Here is a 27,062-nt window from a genome sequence, read left to right on the forward strand (position 1 = left end):
GTTGGTTGTCATAGCAGAATGATTCAAATCCACGTTCAAAAGTTCTGCATACATAACACCAGTCAGTCAGTATACTAAAATATTAACCAGAAAACATCTTTAACTTAAATCCTAGTAAAGATCTGCAAAGTTTCCAAACATACCAAATATGTCAGACTGAATTTTGTAGGAAATATTTCTATAATTCATACCAAATATTAATAATAAGTGATTATTTTAAAGTTTAACCAAAGAGGCAAAGATTTTTGGTCATTGGAAATCATGACAAAAGAAACAATGGAACTCATGCTGAGTTAATTAATGTTTATCTGTTTTTATTTAGTTATTTTCTTTATCTGTCATAATTTTGAGGTATTTTGCTAGTATTTATTGTGTTTACTATATTTACAAAATTATTACCATAATTCCTTCCTTCTGCTCAATAATTGACATTGTTTTTGTTATTAAAATAATTAAAAAAAAGCACATTATTTGCATGAAAAGTCACTTTATTGCATGCATCAGCAGGACTCTGACATCTTTGTGCAACCGTGCACATCTGTCTCCTGGGTTGTTTATTACAGTTCTTGACAACAGGATCCACAAGATGTTGCAGTTTCAGGGTGACTTGCATTCATCTCAGACATGTTGTTATATTACCTATCTGACTGCGTGTGTGTGTTGTAACAGAAAATGTACAAGGATCCCGCTCCCTAGTAAAAATAACAATAATAATAATAATTTAGGCAAAGCTGAGTGAAAACTGGGGAGCTGATTTGGAAAGGAACATCTCCGAGTGCTGCTGTGTATTAATGTGACAGGAATGTAACAAATAAGGAAGAAAATCTGCCAGGAGACACCCAACAGATGCATATTTGATCATAATTAAGGTCCCAAAATGACAGAAAATCAAGGTTGGCTCCAGTTTTGGGCTTAAAAACAAAACAAACCTCATGCCAAACTAAAACTCATCACCTCTCTGTCGGTATAGCTTCATTGCGACTCTTCTTCACGTGTTCGTATAGGCTGAACTGAAAGGCTCTCTGTTCTCTACAAGGCTGTTTGTGTGGAGTCAGCAGTCGTGTTGTTCGACCTCTCACCTTTGGATTTCTGCTCTGGATTTGTTGAACTCATCACTGCTTGTTCTGCTCTACTGGGATTGTCACCGATTAACACTGGCTGGCGATCTGATTGGACGACAACATCTGTGGGAGGTGAAACAACAACTCTTTCTATGGGCTCATTGGCTGTTCTGTCTGTCACGATAACATAGTTGGGCTCTGGCTGGTGGCCACTGGAGCGACGCTGCAGTGCATGCTGGGTGCAGGAAAAGGATCGTTGCCTAGGCGCAGGCTGTGGTGACAGGAAGTGAGGTGTCGCAGCTCTGGGGGCTTCCTGGTGCCTGTCACGATCCTCATCCTCTGAGGTCACCTCCTGTAAGGTGCTGATTGGCCGAGGCGAGCGGCCCATGATTCTTGGAGGGACCAGCGCTGTCGCTGATTGGTTGAGCTGTGGTCGCCAGTTCTGTGGGGAGGGGTACTGGTTCGGTACTCGGTTCATCGACCAATCACTGGCAAGACAAGAAAGTCACAGTGATAGAGGTTAGAGGTTGATGTTTGAAAGCCAACACTTAAATCCTCAGAGCGCTTTCAGGACAGTAACTGCATCATCGCCAAGCGGCAAACTATCACTGTGGACTGAAGCCAATGCAGAAAAACAAACAAAAAAAACTGCAGTTCCTCAAACGTCCACTTGAGGCTGGCTCCAGAAGTGAGTCAGTCTCCATAAGTCCCCATGTTAGACAGCAGAAATAAACATGTTTACAGCCTGGTACGAAAAACAGTTTTGGTCTCTGTAGCTAATTTCCCCGTTCATGACAACTGTACTGAGGGTGAATTTATATACAACTCACCTGTTCAGATTATATTAAGGCTTAAAGTTATGCAGGATTATCAGTGTGGCTGCTTGTTTGAGCACCCACACCACACTTTGAACTTCACAGCAGTATTTCTGAGACCTATGGGTAAGATCACGGATACGATGTCCATGTTTTATAGCCTATATTTAACATAAGACATCAACAGTTTTTCACTTTCACTTAAATCTGCGTTGTGATGGGCTTCACATCGCAAAGAATTTTAAAGTTCCTGAAGGTTGAAGTCTACACTCCCTGATTTTGTGTTTTTTGTTGATGTTTTGCAGCTGAACACAGTATATCGTAGTGTTTTTCCCCTAAAATATCAACTTTTCAATGAATATTAACTGTGAGAATACTGCTTTACTGTAAAGCATAGATAAGAATTGTTCACCACGATGACTCGCCTGCAAACTGCTGTGTTAACAGTCACCTCTTAGGCGATGTTTATCCAATCAGCTCACTGTCTCATGATCCACTCCACTCAGTGTGTTAATTGTGAAACTGTTGATCAATAAACTGTCAGAAAATACTGAAAGATGTCTGTCACTACTTACTAAAACCGCGATTTCTTGTGACACCCGTAGATATTCAATTTATTATCAATTTACTTTCAACAAAAAAAACAAAACAAGAAAGAAAGCAACTAAAACATCCTCACAATGGACAAGCTGGAACTGGAGGAAGTTTGAATTATGGAGCCTGTTGAGGCAAATATCGATTTCTATGTGTGCATTATATTCCTGAAGCCTTACTTTTGTGGAGGCGGGGTCATGTCTCTATGCGCTATGATCCCAGAGAAGGAGGCGCTTCTTCCCGGCATGCCTTGCGATCCGACCCATGGCGAGTACATCAGAGAGCGTTCCTCCCACAGCATGTCGTTGTTCGGGTCGACAGGAACGGGCCCTCTCTGAATCTGGTGAGCCAAGAGGAGTTCCAGGACCTGGTGATGTATGCCTTCTCTGGCCACGTCTATTGGACGGCGTCCTCTTCGATCGTGCAGCTCAAGGTTGGCACCATGGAGGAGGAGGAGTCTGGCCGTATCATAGCACCCATGGAGGGCGGCAAGGAAGAGCGGCGTCTCGCCCTACCAGAGAAATAAATAGTTTATTATTGTGTTTTCCATGTATAAGTATTAACCATAAAGAACGATAACTCAGAGACAGAACTTACTTTGTTGTCTTGCAGGTCCACAGCAGCCCCATAGCGAATGAGGGTCCTTGTTAGGGAGAGGTGGTTTACTGAGCATGCCCAGTGCAGGGCTGATCTCCCTGAGAGAGACAGTGTGAGTGGAGGGGGAGGAGGTGAGGGGAAGAAGGGAGGGAGTAAGTCAGCCAATGAACAACCATTACACAACAGAGTCGAGCCCAGATGGTGAAGAGATGGATGATGGAGGGATGGGGATGCGGAGATGAATTGCTTCAGCCGAAGTGAGGAAGAGATGGCCCGAGACAGAAAGGCAGAAAAAGAGACGGCAAGAGCAAGGAGACAAAAGTTAATGTGTCCATCAACTCGAGTTTGAGCACTAGAGGACATTAACTTTGTTCTGAGTCAGAGGAGGGCAGCAGGGGATCTGAAGGAGGAGGAGGAGGTGGAAGCCATGGAGATATGAGGACAGGTTATAGGAGAGGAGGGACACAGAAGGAGGACGTGAGAGAGACGGGGTAAGTTACACCAGTTACTCAGCCCCTCAGTGTACAGGTGTCAGAAAATAATGGCTTGCTCCTGGGCTCTACATGTTATGTAAGATGAGACTGGAGCCAAAGATGGCAAAGACTTTTTTTCAAAGTTCATGATCACCAGAAGTTGAACCTTACTAACTTTGTCTCCGAAGCTGTTGGCTGTATCGCCATGATTTGGTACAGATGTTATAACTTTAATATTTTGATTCGTGACTAAGTAACTGAAAAACAAATCACATTCCCACCAGCCCCAGCTGCACAATGTGAGCGAGCTAAACTAAGATGGTGAACATGGTCGACAGTTAAACATCAGCAAGTCACAAGGTGGAAGAATACTGATGTTTATTTCAGAGTTGCTTTGCTTCTGACAGATATGACATATGATATGTGACTCTGAGTCGAAAAGCATCGACAATGATTATGAAACCCAAAAGATATTTTTTTGTTTGTCATCTTGAGTTACAAAGCAGTTATAAAATCAGCCATTTTTTAATAATTTCAAGCAATCAACCTCTGCTGCGTCTTGTCCTCAGTGCTGATTTAACACAGACATTAATGAAACTGCATTTGCATATAATTCCTCATTGAAACAAACACCAAGAATTAGATGCAAATACTATTTGACTGAGGTTTAGGGGTTACCAGTATGGTCAGTGTTGTTGACGGGCACTCCTGCTCGCAGCAGCTCCAAGACCACTCTGTCCAGTCCGCTTCGCACCGCTCGGATCAGAACCACAGACCCGTCCGGGCCACACCACTCTGCCGACTGCCAACACAACCAAGCCATGATGAATATATAAGACAGACATCACATATAGATACATGTTTACAGGGTGGTCTATAGTTATAGATCTAAATCGAAACAAACAAACAACAAAATATTAAATAATATCCCAGATACAAGTCCCAGATAACACTGGCTCCTCACAACATGGATAAAATAAAACTGAATTGTGAAGGACTGACCTGCTGAGGAGGACTGAGCAGAGGAGGAGGCATGGCGTTTCTCTCCCATCCTCTAGGTGGAGCTGCAGGAGAACAAGAATCAGTGTGTGAGAATAGTGTCTCCATGAACTCCTCAGTTATCTCCTGTAACATTTATGAATAAATTAAAGAGTTACGTTGAATTGGCCTGCGGGGCTGTGACGGTCCGCCCCGGTAGTGTTTCTGCTCCTGGGTCCTGTGGTCACAGATGGAGGTGTCCTCTTGTCGCCTGGAGCATCTCGCACTGATGTCTTCCATTGAACTCTGGGTGAAGTCTGTGTCACTTCCTATGTCCTGATCTCTTTTGAGAGGTCTGAAAAACAAAAGCACAGTTTTGATATGGTGCATTAAGAAACTGCAGCAGGTTCTTTTCTTCTTATTTTGTGTGTCTGCAACACACCCGGACAAATATACAGTCTTTCCATTAAAACACATGTTTACCAACCCATGCATGTTCACATTTTTGGAGGTTTTTGAGGAAACTGAACATGACAGGGATTAGAGATTATTGTTTCACAGCCCTGAGTGAGCTGTTGTCAGGGTGTGACACTATAAAGTAATGACAGTATTTACAACTAAACCAGGAACATTGCAATAACATAATATGCATTCTTACTCACTTGACCACCAGGATATTTCTCTACTCATTGTGAATTCATCTTTTTATACAGTAAACATTATGCTTACAGTACAAAATGTTACAAATCAAATCTTTAAATTGCTCATTTAGTCTATATAAAATAAATACAGCATCAAATCCAACAATCCAATTACATCTGAGATGTGAGAACCAGAAAACGTCTGACATTTTTGCTTGATAAATGACTTTAATGATTAACTGATGATCAAAATTGTTGCCAGTTAATCGACTAATCAATGGATTCATCGTTTCAGTGCCAATGTTCATCATGATTTGCAAACAAACATTAAATCATGGCAGTAATGAACTGATAGGAAAAGTTTATTAGTTTGCATCCTCCCGTTTAGTAACTATTGTTTGTGTTATTGTTGTGAATATTAAATACATACTGTATTCGAGTGTTTAAAAATAACTACTAAATAACTACTAACCAATAACTATGGGAGCTACTTTAAAAATAGCTCTTTCAATAACTACCCAGGATGAACTCTCACTTGTTTCAGAACACACCATTTTTGTCCACATGACCTCATTGGTCCGGCAGACAAAACATCCTCTCATGCTTTTCAAAGCAGCTCCCCTCACCTCATTCGAATGGCATCCTCCCCGAGCGGCTCCCTCCTTCTCTTTTTCTCTGCTTCCTTTGCTTTCTTCTTTTTCCTCAGGCTGATCTTGTCTTTCTCTCTGCTGGATCTGATCCTCTGCTCTTGGTGTGCCGCGTGCAACGCCAATGCCTTTGATTTAGGGTCATTGTCTGTGACTGTGGATCGGTGTCTCACCCTGTTGCAATCTTCCCTCTCGGCCCGCTGCTGCCTCACCCTCCTCACCACCAAGAACACCACCAGCGCCAGCGCCAGTGGCAGACCGATTGCTATGGCAATCACGGCCCACATCCATGCAGGGGTCGGCTCTTTGAGAAGAAGAATGGAAAATTAATTTTACTGCGATGGGGTAGAGCAATTTTCATTATGGCTGCAAAAATTATATCAAACTTTGGATCAAGCTTTAATTTGTCACAATATTAAAGCAGCAATAGCTTTTGTTTGGCCACATTGAATAACAGCACTGAGATATTATCACCTAATAAAAGCTGGTTGTGTAAACTGGCAGGCGTAGAGCAACATTAGCATTCATTTGGAGTCACGTTTCTGGCCACCTGGCAAAAGTAAATCCAATATTCACGTTCCCTTTAGCTCTGTTTTGGTCTCCACCAACTCCTGATGGAAATATCCAGCTGTAAAGGTCTACTAGCTAGTTCCTAACTGTAGCTGTCTTTTGTTTGGTAGGATTTTTTTCTGCTGAAAAAGACAACAACAACACTAATGAGAGCAATTAGACTGAACCAAAACAGTAAAGTTGGGTGGTGTAAAACCAAAACAATGAGCTGAAAGACACTAAAATCACTCCCCTCAGTTCATTGACTGACTCGTGTCTCATTGTAAAAAGTGAGTTTTTGAGATTTAGATCGTCTTCTGGAAGGACACATAAGCTAAAAACATGAGGTATAAATATGATTTATCTCTTCGAATGTTCTTCTTCTGACTTTTACCTAAATCCAAACATCTGATGCTTACCCCTAAACTTCTCATTTGTTGAGTCTAGAGCAGTACTGCTCATAACTCCGATGTAATCCATATTTTCACACAGGTGGTCAGGCCAGTATCACAAAGGTCATAATAAATCAGTGTAAACCAGATATTCTCCTTTGTCACTTTGGTTTATGCTGAGCTCTCCCTCTGAGAGAGAAATTAAACGTTTGAAAAGCCAAAACTGAAACCTGCAACACATCTACGCAGTGGAAACGTAAAGGTGTTTTGTTTGGACGGGATTCAAAGCTGGATGTGTGCATGTGCGTGCGTATGAGACAGGACATGTAAGCCTACCTTTGACTTCCGTTATCACAGTTTCCTCATCTCTGCTTCCTATTTCCTCTCGGACACCTCTAATACTGATGATAGCCATCAGCTCTGGGAAGTTGGAGAATGAGGCGGGCCTCAGCAATTTGACGGCAAGCAAGAAACTGGCTGCCTCGGTAGCATAGGGGAAACAGGTAGAAGGCGGATGGGAGCATGGCCTGTTGTCCACTTGGAGGAAAAGGAGGGAGCTAGGAAAGAGGGTGAGAGACAAGGAAACATGAGGAAAGAGCATTTACGTCATTACTGAGGCGTCTTCCGACATGTAGTACAACCTTGTCAATCAAGTTACACCCACTTACACAAAGTCAACATCTGCAAACTGCAAACTCCTGCAAACATTTTATACACATGGATATTAATATTCAAAACAATGTCCTTGCTAGTCAATGTGCTCAATTCAGACTTGTCTTACTGTGCTTGATGGAGTTCCCCAAGGTTCTGTGCTTGGCCCACTTTTATTTTTGTTTAGCTGTTGAATCTTTGCTCCCTGATGCCTTGATATGCCAAAATATTTGGGAGCCTCAGCTCAATATACTCAAGCTTGTGTTGTATGAATACAAAATAGAGACAGACTCTTTTACCTATATTAGATATTCTAGGTATCAGGCTCGATCAAAGTCTTTCTTTCTCCATTTATTGTAGCCATTATTAGCATGAATCTTCAACGTTCAAAGTGTCAGTACTCCAGCAGCACTGGGTTTTGTTATGACAGACAAAACCAGTGGTTTTCATTCTGTAATTGTAAATGCAATGCTAGTATTATACGAATTATTATAATCTAGTATTTTTAAAGTAATATGTTGAGAATCTTTTAAAGAAACTGGGACAAAAGTTTGTTTTTTCTTGTGGACACAAGTATCTTTTCTTTTTCTCTTCTTGGCAAACTTCCATCATGGTTCATCTTGAACTTTTCAGATTAAGGAATTTAAACTGATACATCTGATATATTTGGCAGAACTCAAGACTAAATTCAATGTTTTATGACCTAATTGTTTATTGTCTCTGTTTCTTTGTTCAATTGTCTTTAATATTGTTTCATCTGTTTCCTGGTTTTGTCTGCACCTTTTATGCTGTCATCGTTGCCAGGTGTCTCTTGTAAAAGAGTTTTCTAATCATAAATACACCCAGTTTTTTTTTTTTTTTCGACATTTCACTCAGCACCTACCCATCTGAGTCAGCCGGTGATGGCTGAGCCAGCAGGCTGGCAAGCTGCTGAGGGTCAAAGTCAAACAAGTTCCTGTTAGTTGAAAGTGGGACAGAGTCTCTCAGTTTTAGTGGCGTCTGGAGGAGGACACTGAGCGCCCAGAGCAGGGAGCTGTTGGAGAAGGTGCCACGTTGTTGCGGCGGGGTTTTGATGTGAAGAACCATGGTGCCTTTGGCCCACGTGGGGCTCTGGTCTGTGAAGCAGTCGCTGCCGTCCCATCCACAGGCGGCGCTGTGGCATCCCTGCTCGCAGTGGGAGTTGGAGTAGTGATCACGGCAGTACTGGATGTGACCCGGACTGATAGATGGAAACAACACATGCAACAATTCAGTGGAATAAATTCACTATTAAGATGAAAGTGCAACAATAGAACTGACAACAAAAGTGTTTTACTTGCACTGGCCCCTGTCCTTCAGGCAGTCGAAGCCATCTCTGAGACACTCGGGCGCCATACACAATTTGTCACATGATCCATCTCTAAACTTCTCCTTACACTTTCTGGTGACTGGACACTGGCCCCATGGGTCACTAGCTGCAGCTGTGGAGACACAGATGAGTGTGTTGCACATAAAAAAGAGATCTTTAGGGGTGTCACAGTCTACTGAAATTGTTAAATTGTTAAATCCTCAGAGCGCTTCCAGGACAGTAACTGCATCATCGTCAAGCGGCAAACTATCACTGTGGACTGAAGCCGATGCAGAAAAAAAATAAAAATAAAATAAAATAAAAATGCAGTTCCTCAAACGGCCACTTGAGGCTGGCTCCAGAAGTGAGTCAGTCTCCATAAGTCCCCATGTTCAAATGTCCAACTTCACAGCAGAAATAAACATGTTTACAGCCTGGTACAAAAAACTGTTTTGGTCTCTGTAGCTAATTTCCCCGTTCATGACAACCCTGTACTCAGGGTTAATTTATATACAACTCACCTGTTCACATTATATTAAGGCTTAAAGTTATGCATAATTAACATCATTGCTGCTTTAATTGACCAGTAAGCGCCATTACGGATGTCTTATTTGAGCACCAGGCATCACTGAGCCTGCTTTTGTTCCGCCGGTGATCCACATTTTTGCCCATTTTTAAATAAGCTGGGAGGCTAAATGGTACCACTCACAGCGACCACACTCTGAGCTTCAAATTTGAATATGTTGTCTATGTACTGTACGTCCATCTCCACTGCAGATTAATTTTAAGACTGAGCTTTGCGGTTTCATTTCACCACTCAAACTGTTGCGTGAGTGTTTTTATCGCAGGACCATCTCACACACATATTCACGCCGCTCATTGTTTCAGAGCATTAGCAACGAATTCATAACAATGCAGGTCAAGCCATGGAAGGTGGGCCCTGATACGGACCGTTAAAGGGAACAGGAAACGGGCCCGACATAAACAGGAAGTTTCCAGGAGAAGCGAACAGCAACAGGAAATGGAGTGGGCTGGGACTTGATAAAGGTCGAAGGTCATCGCCGTGGCAATGAGGAATGTGATGGAGTTGGACAATGGGTTTGGCAGGTGTGTGTGTGTGTGTGTGTGTGTGTGTGTGTGGGATCATAAAATCATAGCAGCAGAAAAAAAAAGTGTGAACAATAGAGCTGAAATTAGACGTGAAGTGTTACAGTACAGTTTTGTTTCACTTGATCAGCAAAGAGAGGCTGCCTGGTAGAGGAAGAATAATAATATAAGTTCTTATATTTCTGTGAATATTAAAGCACATGATATGAATATTAAAAGTGTGAACGACAAAACTGTAAAAATAGTTAATAGTTACTTTTAACAGATTATCAAAAAATTTAAATACATATTTTCATTGACAACAAATAACAACAAAAAAAGTCTATTCCAAAATAATGCACTTAGGAAAATATATTAAGTTCTTTGTCAGAATATTACAAATATAATACGTCAGTCTGGACAAGTTGTATCATATTGTCAACCTCATGAGCTTCAGCTACAAAAAGCTGAACAAAAAATAATAATAGTAAGATGAAATTTAACTATAATTTGAACAGGTGTTGCGTTTCATGTCTGTGCCACAGAAATCTGTTGAGAACAGGTTGGCTCACTCACCTCGACACGTCCAGCTCAGTCCCAGCAGAACAAACGCCCTCAGAGTCGACATCTTCAGGTTGTTGTTTTTTTTTAGTGTCTCCAGCTGTGCCACCTTTTCTTCTCCGCTCAGCAGTCCGGTCCAGTCCAGCTGTTTGATAAACCTGCCTCTGATCTCCTGGTAGCTCAGCTGTGCCTCAACACCGCTGTAAAACTCTGCGGTGTCGCTTTTGTCCTGCTGTTCACAATGAACGGTTAACTCTGAGTGAATTTACTCAATTCCATCACCGCCGCTGCAGCCACCAACACCTTCCAGTACCACCATCACCCAGCCCACTTTGTTCACTCGCTCTTTTTTTTTTTTTTGTCAGAGGCCCTGCGGATATCTGGACAACTTCCTGCCACTGTGTGGAGAAGAATAGGAGGGTGATGACTGTATGTGCGTGTGTGTGTAGCTCTAACTGTGTCTCGACTTGAAAAAGGACACAGTATGGGGTAAGCGAGCTGTTAGAGGAGCCGTTATTTCGATGTTTAAAAAGCTACAGGGCGTGGTTTGAATTTGACCTTCATAAAGACGTGTAAAGGCACACACACACACACACATATGAACACACATCTGTTTGTCCAGCTGCTTTGGCCAGAAAACTCACGCCTCTCACATAAGCCTGCAAACTGCTTCAGTTATTATTTAATACACAAATAGAGCACCCTCAGTCAAGCACGGAGTGAAATAAATAAGAACAATTTGCAGTGCTGAGTCCTTTAAGGATGGACACCTATTGAAACAACAGATATAATATGCTTCAGTACTCTCCTCACACATATTATGACTGAAACTCAAAAGACCTTACAGACACATGGCTCTGCAATAAAAAAAATCTGAATAAATGTAGTGCTTAAAAAATTCTACTTAAGTGAAACAAGTGTGCATCTGCATAAACACCAATGGATTGCTTCGGATAGCACGAGCCTGGAAGAATCAATGCTTAACGGGATTTAATGAGCCAGGTCGTAAAGTACAGTCATTTGGCAAAGTCTCGGAATTACACTTTCCACAACGTGAATAAGAGTAATGGAGTAATACGCGTCAACTCTACTGGTGACCTGATTTCTCTGCTTGTGGCCCCGAAGCTCCTCTTTCCATGCAGTATTCCTCCCAAAGCTCATTAAACAAATTTCCAGTCGTACCGAAAGAACACCCTTGATCCTTTTTGGGGTCGCACAATCCCAAATCCATCTTTTTAAACACAGCACAGAAAACCTGCCGAGAGAGCGGCGTCGCCATCTTCTCCAAGCAGTGATTGTAGTAGTGTCTGTACACCTCGGACATGTTCGAGAAGACTGGCTCCAGATACATCTTAGAGACGGGCATCCCGCAACAGTACGAGGGCACTTTGGGTAAACCCTCGAGGAACTCCTTTAGAAATACATGCTCTGAAGCTTTACGGGACTTCCTCTCGGTTTTCTTCTTGGTGTTTTCTTCTGGATTATCCTGCTCGGATGCATTTTGTGCCCAGTTAAGCACTGACCACTCTCCAATCCCCAAAGTGGAGAGGAACATCTTTTTGCAAACTTGTTTTCTGGCGCTGTCGGCCATTAAATGATACCGCATCGAGACTGATCTTCTCGAGTGAGTCCATGGTGCTCGGGTTCTTTCCACAGGGTCGCAATCGACTAATCCAGCTACATAGACCTTTCTCTCGGGCCAGGTCATGCACTGCCAGAAACTCGTAAACAGCTTGTGCCTTGTGTCTTCACTGAAGTCAGCACAAAAGCGGTTGGATGCTCTTTTGCAAGCACTGGACGTACATCTGGGTCCGATTGTCCTCTGAGCTTTAGTTATGGTCGTGCCGTCTTTCTTCCGTTTGCTGATGTAAGGTTTGCCCTCCATCCTGAGTTGCTTCTGCCGATTTTGCTTCCATGTTAGCGGCCTGGCGACTCTGGATTTCTTTGTGGCAGGCCCCTCTGGTTCTGGTGGCCTGTTTTGGTCTTTGTCTGTGGCATTCACTTGTTCTGGAAAAAAAACAGGGAAACATCCTTAACAAGAGGTATTACTGTGATATACTTTAGTTTTATGGTAAAAACTAGGGTATTTTGCTAGAAAATGGAAAATAATGTGTCTGCAACCAAGTTATTTTCATTCTAAACCAATCTGTCCATTATTTTTCCAATTAAATGTCACAATTTTCCAATCCAAGGTGACAGCTTGAAAGATTTTTTTTTCAGCCAGCAGATATAAACCTCAAAAAATCAGTTTCTAATGATGAAATCCTCATATTTGAGGTAAATATTTGGCATTTTTACTTGATAAACGATTGATAAGTCAACTAATGGTCTCAGTAGGTAGTTAAAAAGAGTACAGACTCACCCTGGGTAACTTCCACAGTATTACTGACTACAGAGGAAGTAGAGTTCTGTTGTGGACACTGAGGGACAGTCTGCTTCTTTTCTAATTTCTTCTCATATGAGTCTTTCTTTTTTGTGGCTCCATTCTGTGCCCAGTTGAGCACAGACCACTCTCCTACCCCCAAAGTGGACAGGAACATGTTCTTGCACACTTGTTTCCTTTTGCCATCCACCATCAAGTGATAGCGGAGCGAAACCGATCTCCTCGACTGCGATCCGGCTGCCCGAGATCTCTCCACGGGATCGCAGTCAACTTGTCCTGCTACGTACTGTTTTCTCTGAGCCCAGTTCATGTCCTGCCAGAATTCATCAAACACTTTGTTCCTGGCTTCTTCGTTGATTTCATTACAAAGCCGGTTTGATGCCTTTTTGCAGGCGGTCGAGGTGCACCTCGGTCCTACTGCTCTTGGCTGTTTCGTCACAACTTCGCCGTCTTTTTTGCGCTTGCTTACGTACGCTTTGCCCTCCATCCTCAGCTGTTTCTGCTTGTTTTGCTTCCACTTTGACGGATCTGCAAGTTTGACTTTGGGTTTCTTTCTGCCCGTCCCTGCCTTATCCAGATTAGTGTTTCCATTTTTAGAAGCTGTATTAAGGAATGCTGCAAAAACCAACAACAAAATTGGATTAATCATTGGAAGCAGTGGTTTAAATACATAGCTTGGTTTATTGAACACAAAATTATGCAGTAAGCAATATTATTATTGACTCTCCTTAATAACTCCAACAGGAGCCTACAGGAATGTTGTATACAGTTTGTTGTACACATGTGGAGATGAATCTACAGCCTGACTGATGAGGGATTTTCGAGCATATGTTGCTTCACAGATTCCTGACATGGCAGAATATTTAAGTTTAATATTCTTTAATAATTCAAGATATACATTGTCAACCAATTCTTGTTGACACTGCAGAGAGCTGCTTCTTCTCTCTTGCTCTGTGCTGCTTGTCACAGTTTTGTAAAATCGCTAAATAAACTTTGCAGTGACAGCAATAAATTACCACAAGCTATTTTTCTGCATCATAAACTGGAAAGAAAATCGTTTTTATATTAGCACATATCAAATAACACATGCAGTGATGCCAAAATATAAAGAAAAGACAAACAGCTGGAGACCCGAACAAGCAGAAGACTTGTTGTTTACAATATGATATGACTCGTCCTGACTGAAGCCCTTTGTTTGTAAGATGATAAAAAAATTTAGGTGAATATTTTTCTATTTATTATCGTCCGTAGCAGTATTCTTGAGTACCTTAATCCAGATACATACAGGAATTCATATGCGTAAATAGTTTATGTGAGATGCTGAACGATTATCTTGGTAACTGTGGAGGCTAAACTAATTATGCATACTGTTATTTGGAATAATACACTACACCAAAAAATGAGTAGTACATACCGTTTTTTGTCATGTCAAGTGAGTACTGATCATCTGAAAACTGTTTTTTTAATAGAGCTTCTTCCGTTCGGAATATTCTCACAGATAAAAAACAGATTTTCTTTTTAAAAAGCCACTAAAACAAAAAATGTATCAACAGGAGATTAAAATTTAGTTCTCACTGTTGCAAATTAGTTTCATATATTTTTATTTCTTGCTGCTGTGTGTTGTGTGCTCCTTGTTTTTGTTTTTAGTTTAGATTATTTGGTCTTAGTGATATTTTGTGAGTTTTTTTAAATTGCTGTCTTATTATAGCTGTTGTTTTTGTGTGGACTGTGGGAAGACTAGTGTCCACTTTCACAGAGGCTAATGGGGATCCAAATAAAGAATAAAGAATGCGAGTACTGCGTGGAAAAAGCAAAAAGCATTAATTCCTCTGACTGTTTTACATCACAAAAGATAAATGCCAAATGCATCAGATCACTCTTTTACATCTCCAGACTAAAGACCTGCATCAGAATCTGGGAGTAGTTATCACAGTGTTACTTACAGGTGTCAGCAGCACCCAGCGGACCTGCGTTCTGTGGCTGAAACTGGTGCATCATCTGCGGCTGTGCTGTTCCTGAATGGGACCTTTTCTTGTTGGACGGTCCATCAGATCTCCTGCTTGCATGATCGGTGAGGTGCAGATAGTCTTAGTATAAAAAAAAACACACACAACAAACAAACATCTTGTTAAGACTTTTTAAAAAAAACAAGCAGCATCACAGTCTGCATACACACTCCACATACACATACACACCTGGGGAGATGTGGTGCAGCCCAAAAGTCTCTGTGACTGTGGGTCTGTGCACAGGGGGGTCATTGGTAGGTTTGGGAAGGAGACCAATATCCTCCATTGCTGCAATAGCTGAGACAGAAGAAACAGGTTGTTGCAGCATGAAGCAAAAACAAACGACAGCTATTAGCATTTAGCCCTCTTTAAAAGCAACGCAAACCCACAGTGCATGCAGAGCCATGCGTCTGAATCCAGATGTTGTGCAGCTTTAGCAGATGTGTGCGTCACAGGCCTGACATGCATCGAAGAGGTGAGTGTGAATAACGCAAAACAACATCGCTTACACAGTGTTATACATTTGAAAACGTCTCGGAGACCCGTCGGTTCCATCCAGATTCAATCACAAGTTTTTTCCTCTCCACCTTCCTCCACCACCGGGCGCTTTTTTTTTTTTTTTTTTTTTTTTTGTTACTCCATCACGGCTCTGACAGCGAAACGCAGCATTACTTCGCTCAGTCAGGGTTTTTATTTATTTAGCTGAAATATTTTTTATTTTTTTTACTGTCGGATCAGAGAGGAGCTGCCCACTGCCAGTTGCCATGTCTGAGCATGCGCACTGGCTCCCAGGGGGAGAGGAGAGCAAGTTTATGTAAGTATATAGAAATATAAATATAATAAGAGATTCAAGAAGTAAAGAAGGAAGTTTATGTATTATCAGCAAAGTACAAGTACTTTATTATGAGAAAATTACCCTATATATATATATATGATGGTTTTGGATATTTCAAGTTTGAATTTGTCATATGTAGGTTAATACAGGGTCAACAGGGTCAACAGTACAATGAGCCTACAGGAATGAAACTTCAATCTAGGATATAAGGAATGCTGAAAAAAAAAAAAAACACAAACAAAATTGCATTTATGGATTTACAGAGATAAGATAAATCAAATCAAATCAGATTTTATTTGTATAGCCCAAAGTCACAAAGTACATTTGCCTCAGAGGGCTTTACAATCTGTACAGGGAGTGACACCCTCTGTCCTTAGACCCTCGGTTCGAGTGAGGAAAAACTTTTAACAGGGAAAAAAGGTGGAAGAAACCTCAGGAAGAGCCACAGAGGAGGGATCCCTCTCCCAGGACGGACAGACGTGCAATAGATGTCATGTGTACAGAACAAATCAACACAAACATGTTGTACAATTACAATGAATGATAAAATGATTACAGTATCAGTGGAGCCTGTGATAGAGATAGAGAGACACAGATGCACAGAACAAATCAACACAAACATAAAGATAAGACTTTATTGATCCCACACTGAGGAAATTCACTTGTTACAGTGGATCACAACATAAAAGGATACAGTTTTCTGTTTGCACTATTGCACTATTCACTGACTGTCATTCATCCACCTGCAGCCTTTTTATCCCTATTTGCAGTTTTATTTCTTATTTCAATTCTTTTTTTAAAAGCCTATTTTTACTTTCTATATCGTTTTGTATTTATACAGATTACATATTATACATATACATATTATTTCTAGTACTCCTTGATAACTGCATCTTCAGTCTACAGCAGATCTGTGGATCTACAGACTAAAAATGTTGAGACTATTAGAATAAAGAAACAGCAGTACTTGGTTGTGGAGATGAATCTACAGTCTGAGTTTTACACTTTATATTTACAAAATATCAACGGCATCTTAAATCAGTTCATATCATAATTATTCAACATGTGGTGATATATATTCACTTTTAGACACATGAGGAAAAATAAAAAGAGAAATTATCTTCAAAATGTATGTTGCATTTTCAAAATAAACATAAAAGGATAGATATTTTAAGTGTGCGTGTGATTTATAGTGGATTACAAACAGGCTGCTTAAAACAGAAAATACATTTTTAGCTTTGCACATCACACACTTCTGACATGAAAGCAGGGGGAAGGAAGGAAGCTATCAGGGCTTCTGCTGCAGGACCCCGAGGGGCAGCAGAAGTAAAGAAAACATAATGTTTCCTGCTCCAAAAAACTAAATGTAACACCTTAAGTATTTCTAGATACTAAAAATACTGCTGTACTAAGCTCGATTGACCCTTTATGACTTATAACTTATTTTACTTGATGAGTGAACCTTGAACAATATTCATATGACAGATATAACTTTATAAAACTTTGCTGAACAAAACAAATGTCAAAGCAAAATAACCAAGGCTAACAACAATAAACAATAAAAAGGAAGGCAAGTGTATTTATCTATCACATTTACTTACTACATTTAATACCCAGAGAAAAAGAAAATAACAAACATACACATTCAAAAAACAATAAAAACAAACTAACAAATAAATCAAGGAGCTTGTATCTGAGTAGTCGGCGTTGTTTCAAGTCTTAGTTATTCGGGCAATTTATTACAAGAAAATAGGAAATGATACAAACCTTCTGTGTACAATATTAAGCTACATTCAAGGAGTTATTAATCCTGTTTTCATCATGTAACATGAATACTTTACCTTTGCACATCCAGCAACAAAAATGGAGGATTGCAACAAATAAATAAACAAATCTTGGTTAAAAACACATCAAGTAACAAAAATCGTTTAACTTTTATCCTATAAGAGGATCTATCTATGTATCTTTTTGCAGATACATAGATAGACAGACAGACAGACAGACAGACAGACAGACAGACAGACAGATAGATAGACAGAATCCAGTAGCACCATGACTCACAGTAAGCATACATTAAAATTAAACAAGATAGATAAATGTAAATCAAACATGTGCAAAGATTGAAAAAAAAAATAGAAAACTAAAAATAGAAATAACAATTTTTCTAGACATGAAATAAAGTTAGAAATAGAAATATAGATTAAAAAATTATACACAATTACTTTAGACTGTAGAAAATGAATGACACAGCATTGCGTGTGCAGAGAAAGTGTGAATGCCTGTGCAATCATAAAACACATAAGTGAAACATGCAGATTTCATTAATAAGCTGAGTTAAGCGGGATATTTCATGTACTTACATGGACAGATTTGGTATTTATGGTATTTATTAACACTTTATATAATAACGTCAGGGCAGTTCCAGGCTCTCGCCGCATGGTGTCGCTGATGCTGGTTTGCTTCAGCTGTTACAGTCGCGTCATATTTCCACTCTGTCACATGTGACACACACTCTGACTGTTTTTTTAGTTTAATTCATAAAAGCAGCACTGTGAGGAATAAAAAACTTAAAGACCCAGCTCAAAGCTCAGCGTGTTTCATTCCTCGTCCTGTCTTGTGGCAGACATGTTGTCGTGGAGGGACTTTCCGTTAAAAAAACATGATAAAAAACTAGTTTCGGTTTCGGTCTCGGTCACAGTCGAGGCTCGGTCGGTGTCTGAGCCGCTCGCCGGTCTGAAGCTCTTACCTCGACATATTTAGTTTGTTTGAGTCGTTTTAAATCCATCAGACGTTCAGCACATCCAAGCTGACATCGAGAGGACATGTAAGTTACATCTGAACAACTAGTAACGATATCAGCTGTAAACTGGAGCTGCCTAACCTACTACAGCATTGCGTTATGACTTAATAACACAGACAGAAATATTGTTATTTGGAGTGTTTTGCTGGTTTATTGTGCTGATCGTGTGTGATCGGAGTCAGAGTGTTTCAAAGAAATCGGCAGTGTTGGAGAAAATGAAAGTAAAGATCTCCATCTGCAGCAAACCGAAAGTAAACAGTGTTATTGCAGATGAAGGGCAAACATAGTGCAGGTTATTATCCTGGTTTGTATAGTTATAAAAGAGTTAGATAGGCTGAATATTCAGATATGTGTTCTACATGTTTCTGCACACAGGTGAGTACTCAAGTACTGTACTTAAGTACAAGTTGGAGGCACTTGTACCCTTCCTATGGTTCCAACATATCCTGACCTTACAGATTAAGTTGCATTGCTATAAATAAAGTATTTGAAATGAGCTCAACCATCCACATCTGCAACATTCACATGAATGCACCTGTGATATTATTCCAAAAAGACCATATGTAATCATCAAACACTCACACAGACTTATTTTACTTGTAATACTTCTGTGTTGGTCTAACCCGGCTTGTCTCTTTGCAGATCCTGTGAATGATGCAGAAAATGAGCTACTTCTTCCCTCTGCTCTTCGTGTGCCTGGATGTGTGCGTGGTGCGCGCCATCCGCCTCGCCCAGCTCTCCCCTCTCCTGCTCTCCCATCCGTTCATCGTCCTGTGGGGGGGAGGTTTGACCAGGGCCGCCCTCCTCGCCGTCCTCACCCACACGTACTCCGAAAACCTGCCGTGGATGAGCAGCTTCAAGGGGCTGCAGCGTTTAGTCGTGCTTTGCTTCCACTTCCCGGTGTACATCACTCTTCTGTGGGCGCTGGGGCAGTCGGCCACGGAGGAACTGTGGGGGTGGCACTCCTGGGAAAGGGTGGGTATAATCGCTGGATGTTATCCTGTTGTGTTTGAAAGCATTGTTGGATGGATTGCATTGATAGAATAGTTTTCTTATGATGCATCGTGACTCCCTGATCATGGTGTGTTCATGTGCTGGTGGAAAAGTCTGACTCGTTCAGCTCCTAAAAAGATTCATACCCACATTTTATTTTGTCCAAGAAGTAATCTTGCAAAAGAAGTGATGATAAACAAACACGGTTGCCCTCGAGCTGTTGAACCCACAACAGGAACAAGACTGAAACCAAAACCAAACCAGATCCACCATTTTAGAAACGCTGTTGTTTTTGCTTTCATTTTAACATTTGTCACATATGTTACATTTTTCTGGAATGTTGTAATAAAACCTGTCATTTGTCTCGCAGGTGTTACAGGGATATGTTGTGACATTGGTGGCATGGCTCTACTGGAGCCGATACGTGTCGTCTCTTTTGCTCTCTTGGGGTCGTTACATCTCGAATCTGTTGAAGAGGACGCCGTCTAAGAAGGCCGAGGACGACAAAAGCGGCGTAATTCTGAAGCGACTGATCGGATACATGCAGCCGCATCGTTGGCGTTTTGCTGCTGTGCTGGTTCTGGTTGTCGTCTCTTCTTATGGTAAATGAGAGAACATCTTCCATTTGACTACAAAGTTTCAAAGATCGTGCAGTTCTTTGCATTTTTACTAAAAGTAGGTAGTTTATTCAGAGCTTGCTGTTTGTGTGGAGCTTGGAAAGCATGAAATGAAGACGTAAAAGACTAAAGTTTGCTTCAGTCACATGCCATTCGACAGCCAGCTATGAATGCAGATAGTTTTGCCTTCCCAAAACTATTGTGATAATGTTGTGATAACGTCTGACCTCAGGTGAGATGGCCATTCCTCAGTACACTGGTCGTGTGGCTGACTGGATCTTAAACGAAGAGGAGCCTGATGCATTCACAGAGGCCATCAGAGTCATGACCATAATGACTATTGGCAGGTAATGTAACCTTTGTAAAAAGAAATAAAATAAATAGTTAAAGCATTGCCGGTTTTAAGTTGAATCACTCTTAGTTTTTGGTTTTAAGGTTTCAAAACTTCAGCTTCAACAACATTTTATTTTACCCCAACGTTAGTGAAACACTTTGAGTTTACATACCTTTTTTTATAGCCCTCACATAGAATTACAGTTAATACAGATATAAAGACATCCAGAAGAGATTTAGATTATGATTTCTTTTGAATATTTGTACACAAATTAATGTTAAATCTGATAATAACTTTTTATGAAACTTTTTTCCATTGAACATTTAAAGAAGAGGTGGTAGTGTAATAATACCCTTGTAGATATTTTGATCACTTCACACTCATAATGTGTCTTCCCTTTGTATGTTTCAGTGCTGTGCTGGAGTTCATCTGTGACCTCATGTACAACATCACCATGAGCCTCATACACACCTCGGTGCAGGGGTTCGTCTTCCGAGCTGTGCTCAAACAGGAGATTGGATTCTTTGACGCCACATCGACAGGTAAATCATGTGTACATGTACATATGACACGGAAATAAAGCGCACCGTGTACAGCAGGTCATCATGAATAAATCCTCAACCCATTTTCCTTCCACTTAAAGTACATACTTTCATTTTTATCAAGGCCCGAGCTTCCTGATTTAGTGAAAATCCAGAATACATAAGATTTCGACCACCTGTTGAATACATACTGACATTGTAATGCTGCTGCTCTTTTCTCAGGTGAACTGGTGTCCCGCATCACCACGGATACCAACGATATGAGTGAGGCGCTGAGTGAGAAGCTAAGCCTTGTCATGTGGTACACGGCACGTTTTGGCTTCCTCTTATTCTTCATGGTGAGCCAGTCATGGAAGATGACCCTGCTCACTTGCATGGGACTGCCCATCATCTGGGTCATACCTGAGCTCACTGGACACTTCCACCAGGTAAACAGGGGTTCCATATATTATATATTATTATATATATTAATGAATTATTATTATATGGTATTTAGTAGCCTGATATTTCCCTCAGGAGTTACCTGTAGCTAAAGTTATGTGATTATTGGACTTATATTTGCCAGATGGACAGAAACATGACTGTTAAATGAATGCTAATGTTGGTCCGTGTCAACAAATCAACTTAAGAGGGTGGTAGGTGAAGGTGATTTGTCAGAGTTGTGCTTATAGCTTGTTACAGCCTGCCCTCAAGTGGCCTACAAAAAGAAAATCAGTTAATGCACCCCTAGGGAAAAAATCCAACCCCTGGTGCTGTTGAACCTTGTAGATAATGTGACATATCCAAATATTTCCAGGACAGATCATGTCCATCAGTATCAAATTGTCACAAATTCAATCAGTTTTTTTCTTGAATCCATGTTTCAGACTATTGCTGCAAAGGTACAGGCTTCACTGGCCAAAGCCAACCAGGTGGCCACAGAGACGTTCTCCTGCATGAAGACAGTGAGGAGTTTTGCCAATGAGGACGGTGAGACGGAGAGATACAGACTGCAGCTGGACGACACTTACGCCCTGAACAAAAAGGAAGCAGCAGCCTATGCAGCCTCTACCTGGGCTAACAGCGTGAGTTACATAAAGCGTGCAATGGTTTCTTATATGTTTATCTTAATATTGTTTAATGCAGTTCCTTTATTGTGAAAACCATTTTTTTGTTCTCCCAGATGGCCACTTTGGCCCTGAAGGTGTGTATTCTGTACTATGGAGGAACGCTTGTGACCAGGGGCGGAGTTAGCAGTGGAGACCTGGTGTCCTTCGTCCTCTATGAGCTACAGTTTGCCTCTGCTGTTGAGGTGAGCCACAGACCATGAAGGGAATGAGACTGAATGAACTAATTATGTTGTTGCACATGTTTCCTGTAATGCAGAATGATCAAACTAATAAGTACCTCATTCTACGCCTCTCTTCCAGGCTGTCATGCATTATTATCCGGCGGTGAAGAAGGCGATTGGTGCCTCTGAGAAGATCTTTGAATATATGGATCGGGAACCTAAAGTACCCACACCGGGCAGTTTGGCCCCTCAAAATCTTGTGGGACACATTCAATTCCAAAACGTTACATTTTCCTATTCTGATGAAAACAACTCTGTGCTCAAGGTGCGTGTGTTTATCTCTTATGCATTTAATGTATTTACAGTTTAAATGATTTTATCGCATGCAACTCTTCACCCTGTGAATCCTTTTCATCTACCAGGACGTGTCTCTGGAGATGAAGCCGGGCAAAATCACTGCTCTCGTGGGACTCAACAGATCAGGAAAGTCTACCTGTGTCAAGCTGCTAGAGAGATTTTACCAGCCTCAGAAAGGAGAGATCCTACTGGATGGGAAACCACTACAAAGCTATAAAGACCAGTACCTACATGACAAGGTGGGCTTTAGTTTCTGTGAGTTTCTAAGTGACAGAAAAGGTCGACTTAAAACTGTTAAGCTGTTGTTTTAAAGCATTTAGGTGTGATGCAGAGTTCTGCACTCCTTAACCTCCGATGATCACGTGACATTTTTGTTATTCACGTCACTGAGAGATCTATTTTTATTATGAAAATTGGCACATTTAAACTTAAAATTCCTGCAATACTATAATAATTAAAAACAACAGTAAAGACTGTGAGGAGCATTTTCCTTAGGGTGGTTTGCAGAACTCTATCTAACCCCTTTTTCACTTGGAATGAATAAGCTAAATTACTGTACTCTTTATTTGGCATGATTTATGGCATTTTTTGACACCCTAAGGGGGTTTATGAAGTCATTGCACCACAAAAATTGGCAAAAACATAAGTGAATTTCAAAGCTGAGACCATTAAACGAAAATGAAATTAGCCCCCGAGCTGTTCAGTGATGATATAAGCAAGGTGAATCACAGTTCATTGAAAGTATGATTTAGATTAAAATACTCCACACACTGGTCACAGTGAACACTTTTCACCTACTTGTATTCTGCTGTCGCCCTCATCGTAAACCGTTCTCATGCCAGCTGTGCAGTCACTGACGTTTTCCTCTTCGTCCTGTTTGTTTAAAGATTGCTGTGGTGAGCCAAGATTGCGTGCTGTTCGCTCGCTCCGTGCGGGAGAACATCAAATACGGCTACGAGGATGCCTCTGATGAGGACATGTACGAGGCTGCCAGGCTGGCTAGTGCCCACGAGTTCATCACGGAGCTGTCCAAAGGATACGACACAGGTTGGACCCACAGACACCCTGAAAGAAATTTTCTTTTTTTTAAATTTTTGTTTTAATTGTTAGATGTTAATGACATTACAAGTCTCAAATATTATCACTGATATTACTGCTCAACGTCTGTTTATTGAATTCATTTAAGTACACTCGTCTTTTTCAGTAGGTGAATCCATCTATCTATCTTCTCTGCCACTTATCCAGGTTACGGATGCAGTTTCTGCTGATTTTTTTTCACTCACACGTCAGTGGTGATCCAAAATGAAAATATGTGGAATTTAGTGGATTTGTGTGGGGGGGTTTGTCTGTAATGTGATATACAATATTTGTTTAAATTGATTCTGGGTAATGCAGTTCTAATCCAATACACTTCTTTTCAAATTCAGCGGATATCTCGTCCTGCTCTGTTTGTGCTCTGATTAAAAATCCGGCTCAGATCAGGCCACAACACACCAACTCGTTATTCCAGCCAGGATTTGTGTGTCAGTCAACGTTCACTGACTTACAGTTTACTTCACTTAGTTTGTTAAGTTGTGCTGTTGTTGTGATGTTAGCTGTAGAATCAGGAGATCACTGTCTGGAGCTGCAACTTTGGCAACAGTTTGCAAACCCACCACATAGCTAACATTCGTTACTGCTAATAGACTCTTTAATAGATATGTGTCTTGCACCATTAAGTGAGCTGCGATATTGCCTGTTTGGACTAGTTTTCTATCACACTTTCCCTGCTAAACCCCTGCTGAATAATAAACGGCCTGATGAATTTAATGAACTGCTTTTGTGTAATCAAAAACACTTGAGGTCTTGCTTTAAACAAAATACACTTCTGTTTCTCAAGGATGTACATAAACACAGTGACGGTATGCCTTTCTGTTGGACAGATGCTGGTGAGAAGGGAGGCCAGGTGTCTGGAGGCCAGAAGCAGCGCATTGCCATCGCCAGAGCTTTAATCAGACGACCCAAAATCCTGATACTGGACAACGCCACCAGTGACCTGGACACAGAGAATGAATACCAGGTAGGTCGTTCTTGAGTTTCTCAAATTCCGCTCATTATTTACTTTTGCTTTCCACATGTAACACCGAGTCGTGATTGTTTTCGACAGGTCCACAGAGCTCTGTTAAACCAAGCCAACAACTGCACCATGCTGCTGATATCCAACAAGATGAGCGTTGTAGAGAAGGCCGATCATATAATCGTCCTCGACGAAGGGACGGTAAAGGAGGAGGGCGGTCATGATGAGCTGCTGGAGCACGGCGGCCTTTATGCTGAACTGGTGCAGAAGCAGAACATGGGCTTTCACCGCAAAGAAGAGGAGGAGAAGAACGACACAAACTGAGGACGGCGGTTGCCATCAAGCCGGGGGAAGCACTCCAGTTGGAAGTTTGCTGATTAAATGTTCAGACTTCAAAAGGTCAAAACTCCAGCAATACTTGTTCTATAAATAACAACTTCATTGTGAAACCACATTGTGCCACAAGTGTTGCTAGAGTTTAGGCCCATTGAGAACATCTCCCTTCTCTGTTCGGAAGAAGGTGAGGTTGTACTTGAAGACACACTTGAAGAGTGTAATTATATATCATCATTTTGTATGTTTTCTGTAAAATTGTCAGATTTTACATATTACATATAAAGGTATTTCATCACGTTGATGCGAAGCATCGTCAAAATCTTGCTCATTGATTTGCAACATCACTCACAAAAGTCTAAAACCAATTTTTGTATTTATCATATCGACCAACCCTACAGTTCATACTTGTCAGCTCCCACATGCCTATGGATGTGAATGAAGACATTCATCGTGGTCATACTTTTTTTTCACTTTGCAAACCAAAAAATCAGCAGCTTTAGATTTTAGGTATCCTAAATATAATAATATTAAAGATCACGTGTTTCTAAATGCTTTTGTTGTTTGTATTTTTAATATTTGTCCTTTTTTTTTGCACTTTTCTCTTGTATTGTTGATTCTGCTACACTGACTGACTACTCTGTTTCCCACCCTAGAGTTTCCACAATAAATCTTTTGAATTAATTTTTCTTGTCTACACTTTTTTGTTTTTGTTTCACTTTTGGCTTTTCAAAAGCAAAAAGCCTTCAGTTCGGGCTACTTTGTAAATGTAGTTTGGAAGTATTGGAAAAAAATAATATTTGTGCATCTACTGTAAGTTGTTGCAGGTGTTTATGGGTGATTTGTATATATTAAAAATGTGTTTTTTGCCCAGCACACTTATACTGGAAGAAACTCTTTAGACGTGTTTGATTTTGCTTGCACTCCACAAATTTTACATGTACATGAGGCGTGTTACTCAATCATAAAATGTAGAGTGTGGCTTATCTCTAGACTTAAATCTTGACAGAAATTAAAAAGTTTTAAACTGAAGTGTGCGGTTTGTTTGATAGATGTAGGTGTTCACTGTGGAGGCGGGGTCTAATTTAAGATCCTGTTGAGTTGCTTCTTGGGAATTGTAGTCTTTAGTGTTTGTGGAGTTTGACCTACAGAGATTAAAAAACACAAGATATCTCAACCTCTGCTGCTTTAATTTGGACCTTTTCCATTAAAAACTGAATCCTGTGAGTCGCCGAGCTTTATGCAAGTGCAGTAATATATCAATGGAGTGCCCCTTTAAATACTGTGTCCTGCACCAGGTGATACAGGCAGTTATACTCTGACAAATGGTCTTTCTTGTCCAGCATCAGTCACTGATTTACAGCACATATAAAGTAGCTCTTGAGTTTTTAGGAAGGCTATAACACTCCTGGGGTTTGTGGTGGCATCTTTAAATACAAAATCTCTAGTTTCTTAGCTCATGTATGTTTATTAGGATACTGCATGTCAAACAGCAGACATAATGATATTCGTATGCAAAAGTAAAGCCCTAAATGTGAGTATTTAAATCTAAAAACTCAAAGTAATTCAACGCAGTTGCATCGCCTGCTACTATTGTGTGTTCATACATGACAGAGAACAAGATGTACCGACCAGGAGGAGCTGCGGTGGGCGTGTGTTTTGTTTGACAGTGGTGGTGTGTCGTTGGTGAACGTATCGTTCAGTTTGAACTCATCTTTTATATGACTCGGGAGTAATGAGTACTCTCAGTGAGTGATGCAGTCAGTCAAGACAGGAAACAGAAACGATTATTTCACAACTCAACGACTGACTCTCTCGTTCATTTGTCCCATGACAGGCAGCTCAGCCTGTATGAGGCCTGTGTGAGGAGTGGTACGCACAGCGGTTCGTTCATACAGGTCGGTCTTTCGTTCATTTGTCACGTCGCCCACAAGAGGGCTGCAACACTGCACTAGTGAATGAATGAAATGATGAATGAATGAAAAAAAAAAGATTTGTTCAATTTACCATCCGAGAGATTTCAAGACTGGCCCACAGAGTTAGGTAAAGTAGCTGCTTTTGAAATAATATCCTATAGTATAACAAATGATACTGATAAATATAATGAGAAATAGGGAATGTTTTTAAGACTGTATTCTTTACAGGGTAGCTAAAATATTTCTGC

The 27,062-nt window shown here is 40.8% G+C and overlaps 3 protein-coding genes across 4 annotated transcripts; 1 reads left to right on the forward strand and 2 right to left on the reverse strand.

Annotated features, from left to right (window-relative positions):
- Positions 1 to 470: 470 nt before the first annotated feature.
- notchl (notch receptor, like) lies at positions 471 to 10,705 on the reverse strand. Its single transcript, XM_027287070.1, has 11 exons — positions 10,388 to 10,705; positions 8,714 to 8,858; positions 8,282 to 8,617; positions 7,084 to 7,304; positions 5,786 to 6,110; positions 4,698 to 4,873; positions 4,543 to 4,604; positions 4,219 to 4,342; positions 3,068 to 3,165; positions 2,650 to 2,981; positions 471 to 1,549 (listed from the first exon to the last, which is right to left on the reverse strand). Exons 1-11 carry the CDS (start codon positions 10,437 to 10,439, stop codon positions 1,030 to 1,032), a joined length of 2,391 nt encoding a protein of 796 aa, XP_027142871.1. The 5' UTR covers positions 10,440 to 10,705; the 3' UTR covers positions 471 to 1,029.
- Positions 10,706 to 10,718: 13 nt separating this feature from the next.
- Positions 10,719 to 15,472, reverse strand: LOC109143091 (uncharacterized). Of its 2 annotated transcripts, none has more exons than XM_019279139.2 (5): positions 15,271 to 15,472; positions 14,951 to 15,058; positions 14,699 to 14,842; positions 12,735 to 13,370; positions 10,719 to 12,379 (listed from the first exon to the last, which is right to left on the reverse strand). In XM_019279139.2, the coding sequence occupies exons 1-5, from the start codon at positions 15,314 to 15,316 to the stop codon at positions 11,460 to 11,462; spliced, it is 1,854 nt and encodes a 617-aa protein (XP_019134684.2). In that variant the 5' UTR covers positions 15,317 to 15,472; the 3' UTR covers positions 10,719 to 11,459. The 2 variants fall into 2 exon arrangements, with proteins under 2 accessions (XP_019134684.2, XP_019134683.2); XM_019279138.2 differs by having other exon boundaries at positions 15,151 to 15,472.
- Positions 15,473 to 18,199: 2,727 nt separating this feature from the next.
- tap1 (transporter 1, ATP-binding cassette, sub-family B (MDR/TAP)) lies at positions 18,200 to 25,582 on the forward strand. Its single transcript, XM_010742973.3, has 13 exons — positions 18,200 to 18,420; positions 19,039 to 19,371; positions 19,760 to 19,991; positions 20,239 to 20,353; positions 20,752 to 20,882; positions 21,105 to 21,310; positions 21,749 to 21,946; positions 22,045 to 22,173; positions 22,292 to 22,477; positions 22,575 to 22,748; positions 23,397 to 23,556; positions 24,432 to 24,568; positions 24,656 to 25,582. Exons 2-13 carry the CDS (start codon positions 19,048 to 19,050, stop codon positions 24,887 to 24,889), a joined length of 2,226 nt encoding a protein of 741 aa, XP_010741275.3. The 5' UTR covers positions 18,200 to 18,420; positions 19,039 to 19,047; the 3' UTR covers positions 24,890 to 25,582.
- Positions 25,583 to 27,062: the final 1,480 nt, after the last annotated feature.

The sequence above is a fragment of the Larimichthys crocea genome, chromosome XIII (assembly GCF_000972845.2).
Source record: "Larimichthys crocea isolate SSNF chromosome XIII, L_crocea_2.0, whole genome shotgun sequence".
Classification (NCBI taxonomy): Eukaryota; Metazoa; Chordata; class Actinopteri; family Sciaenidae; genus Larimichthys; species Larimichthys crocea.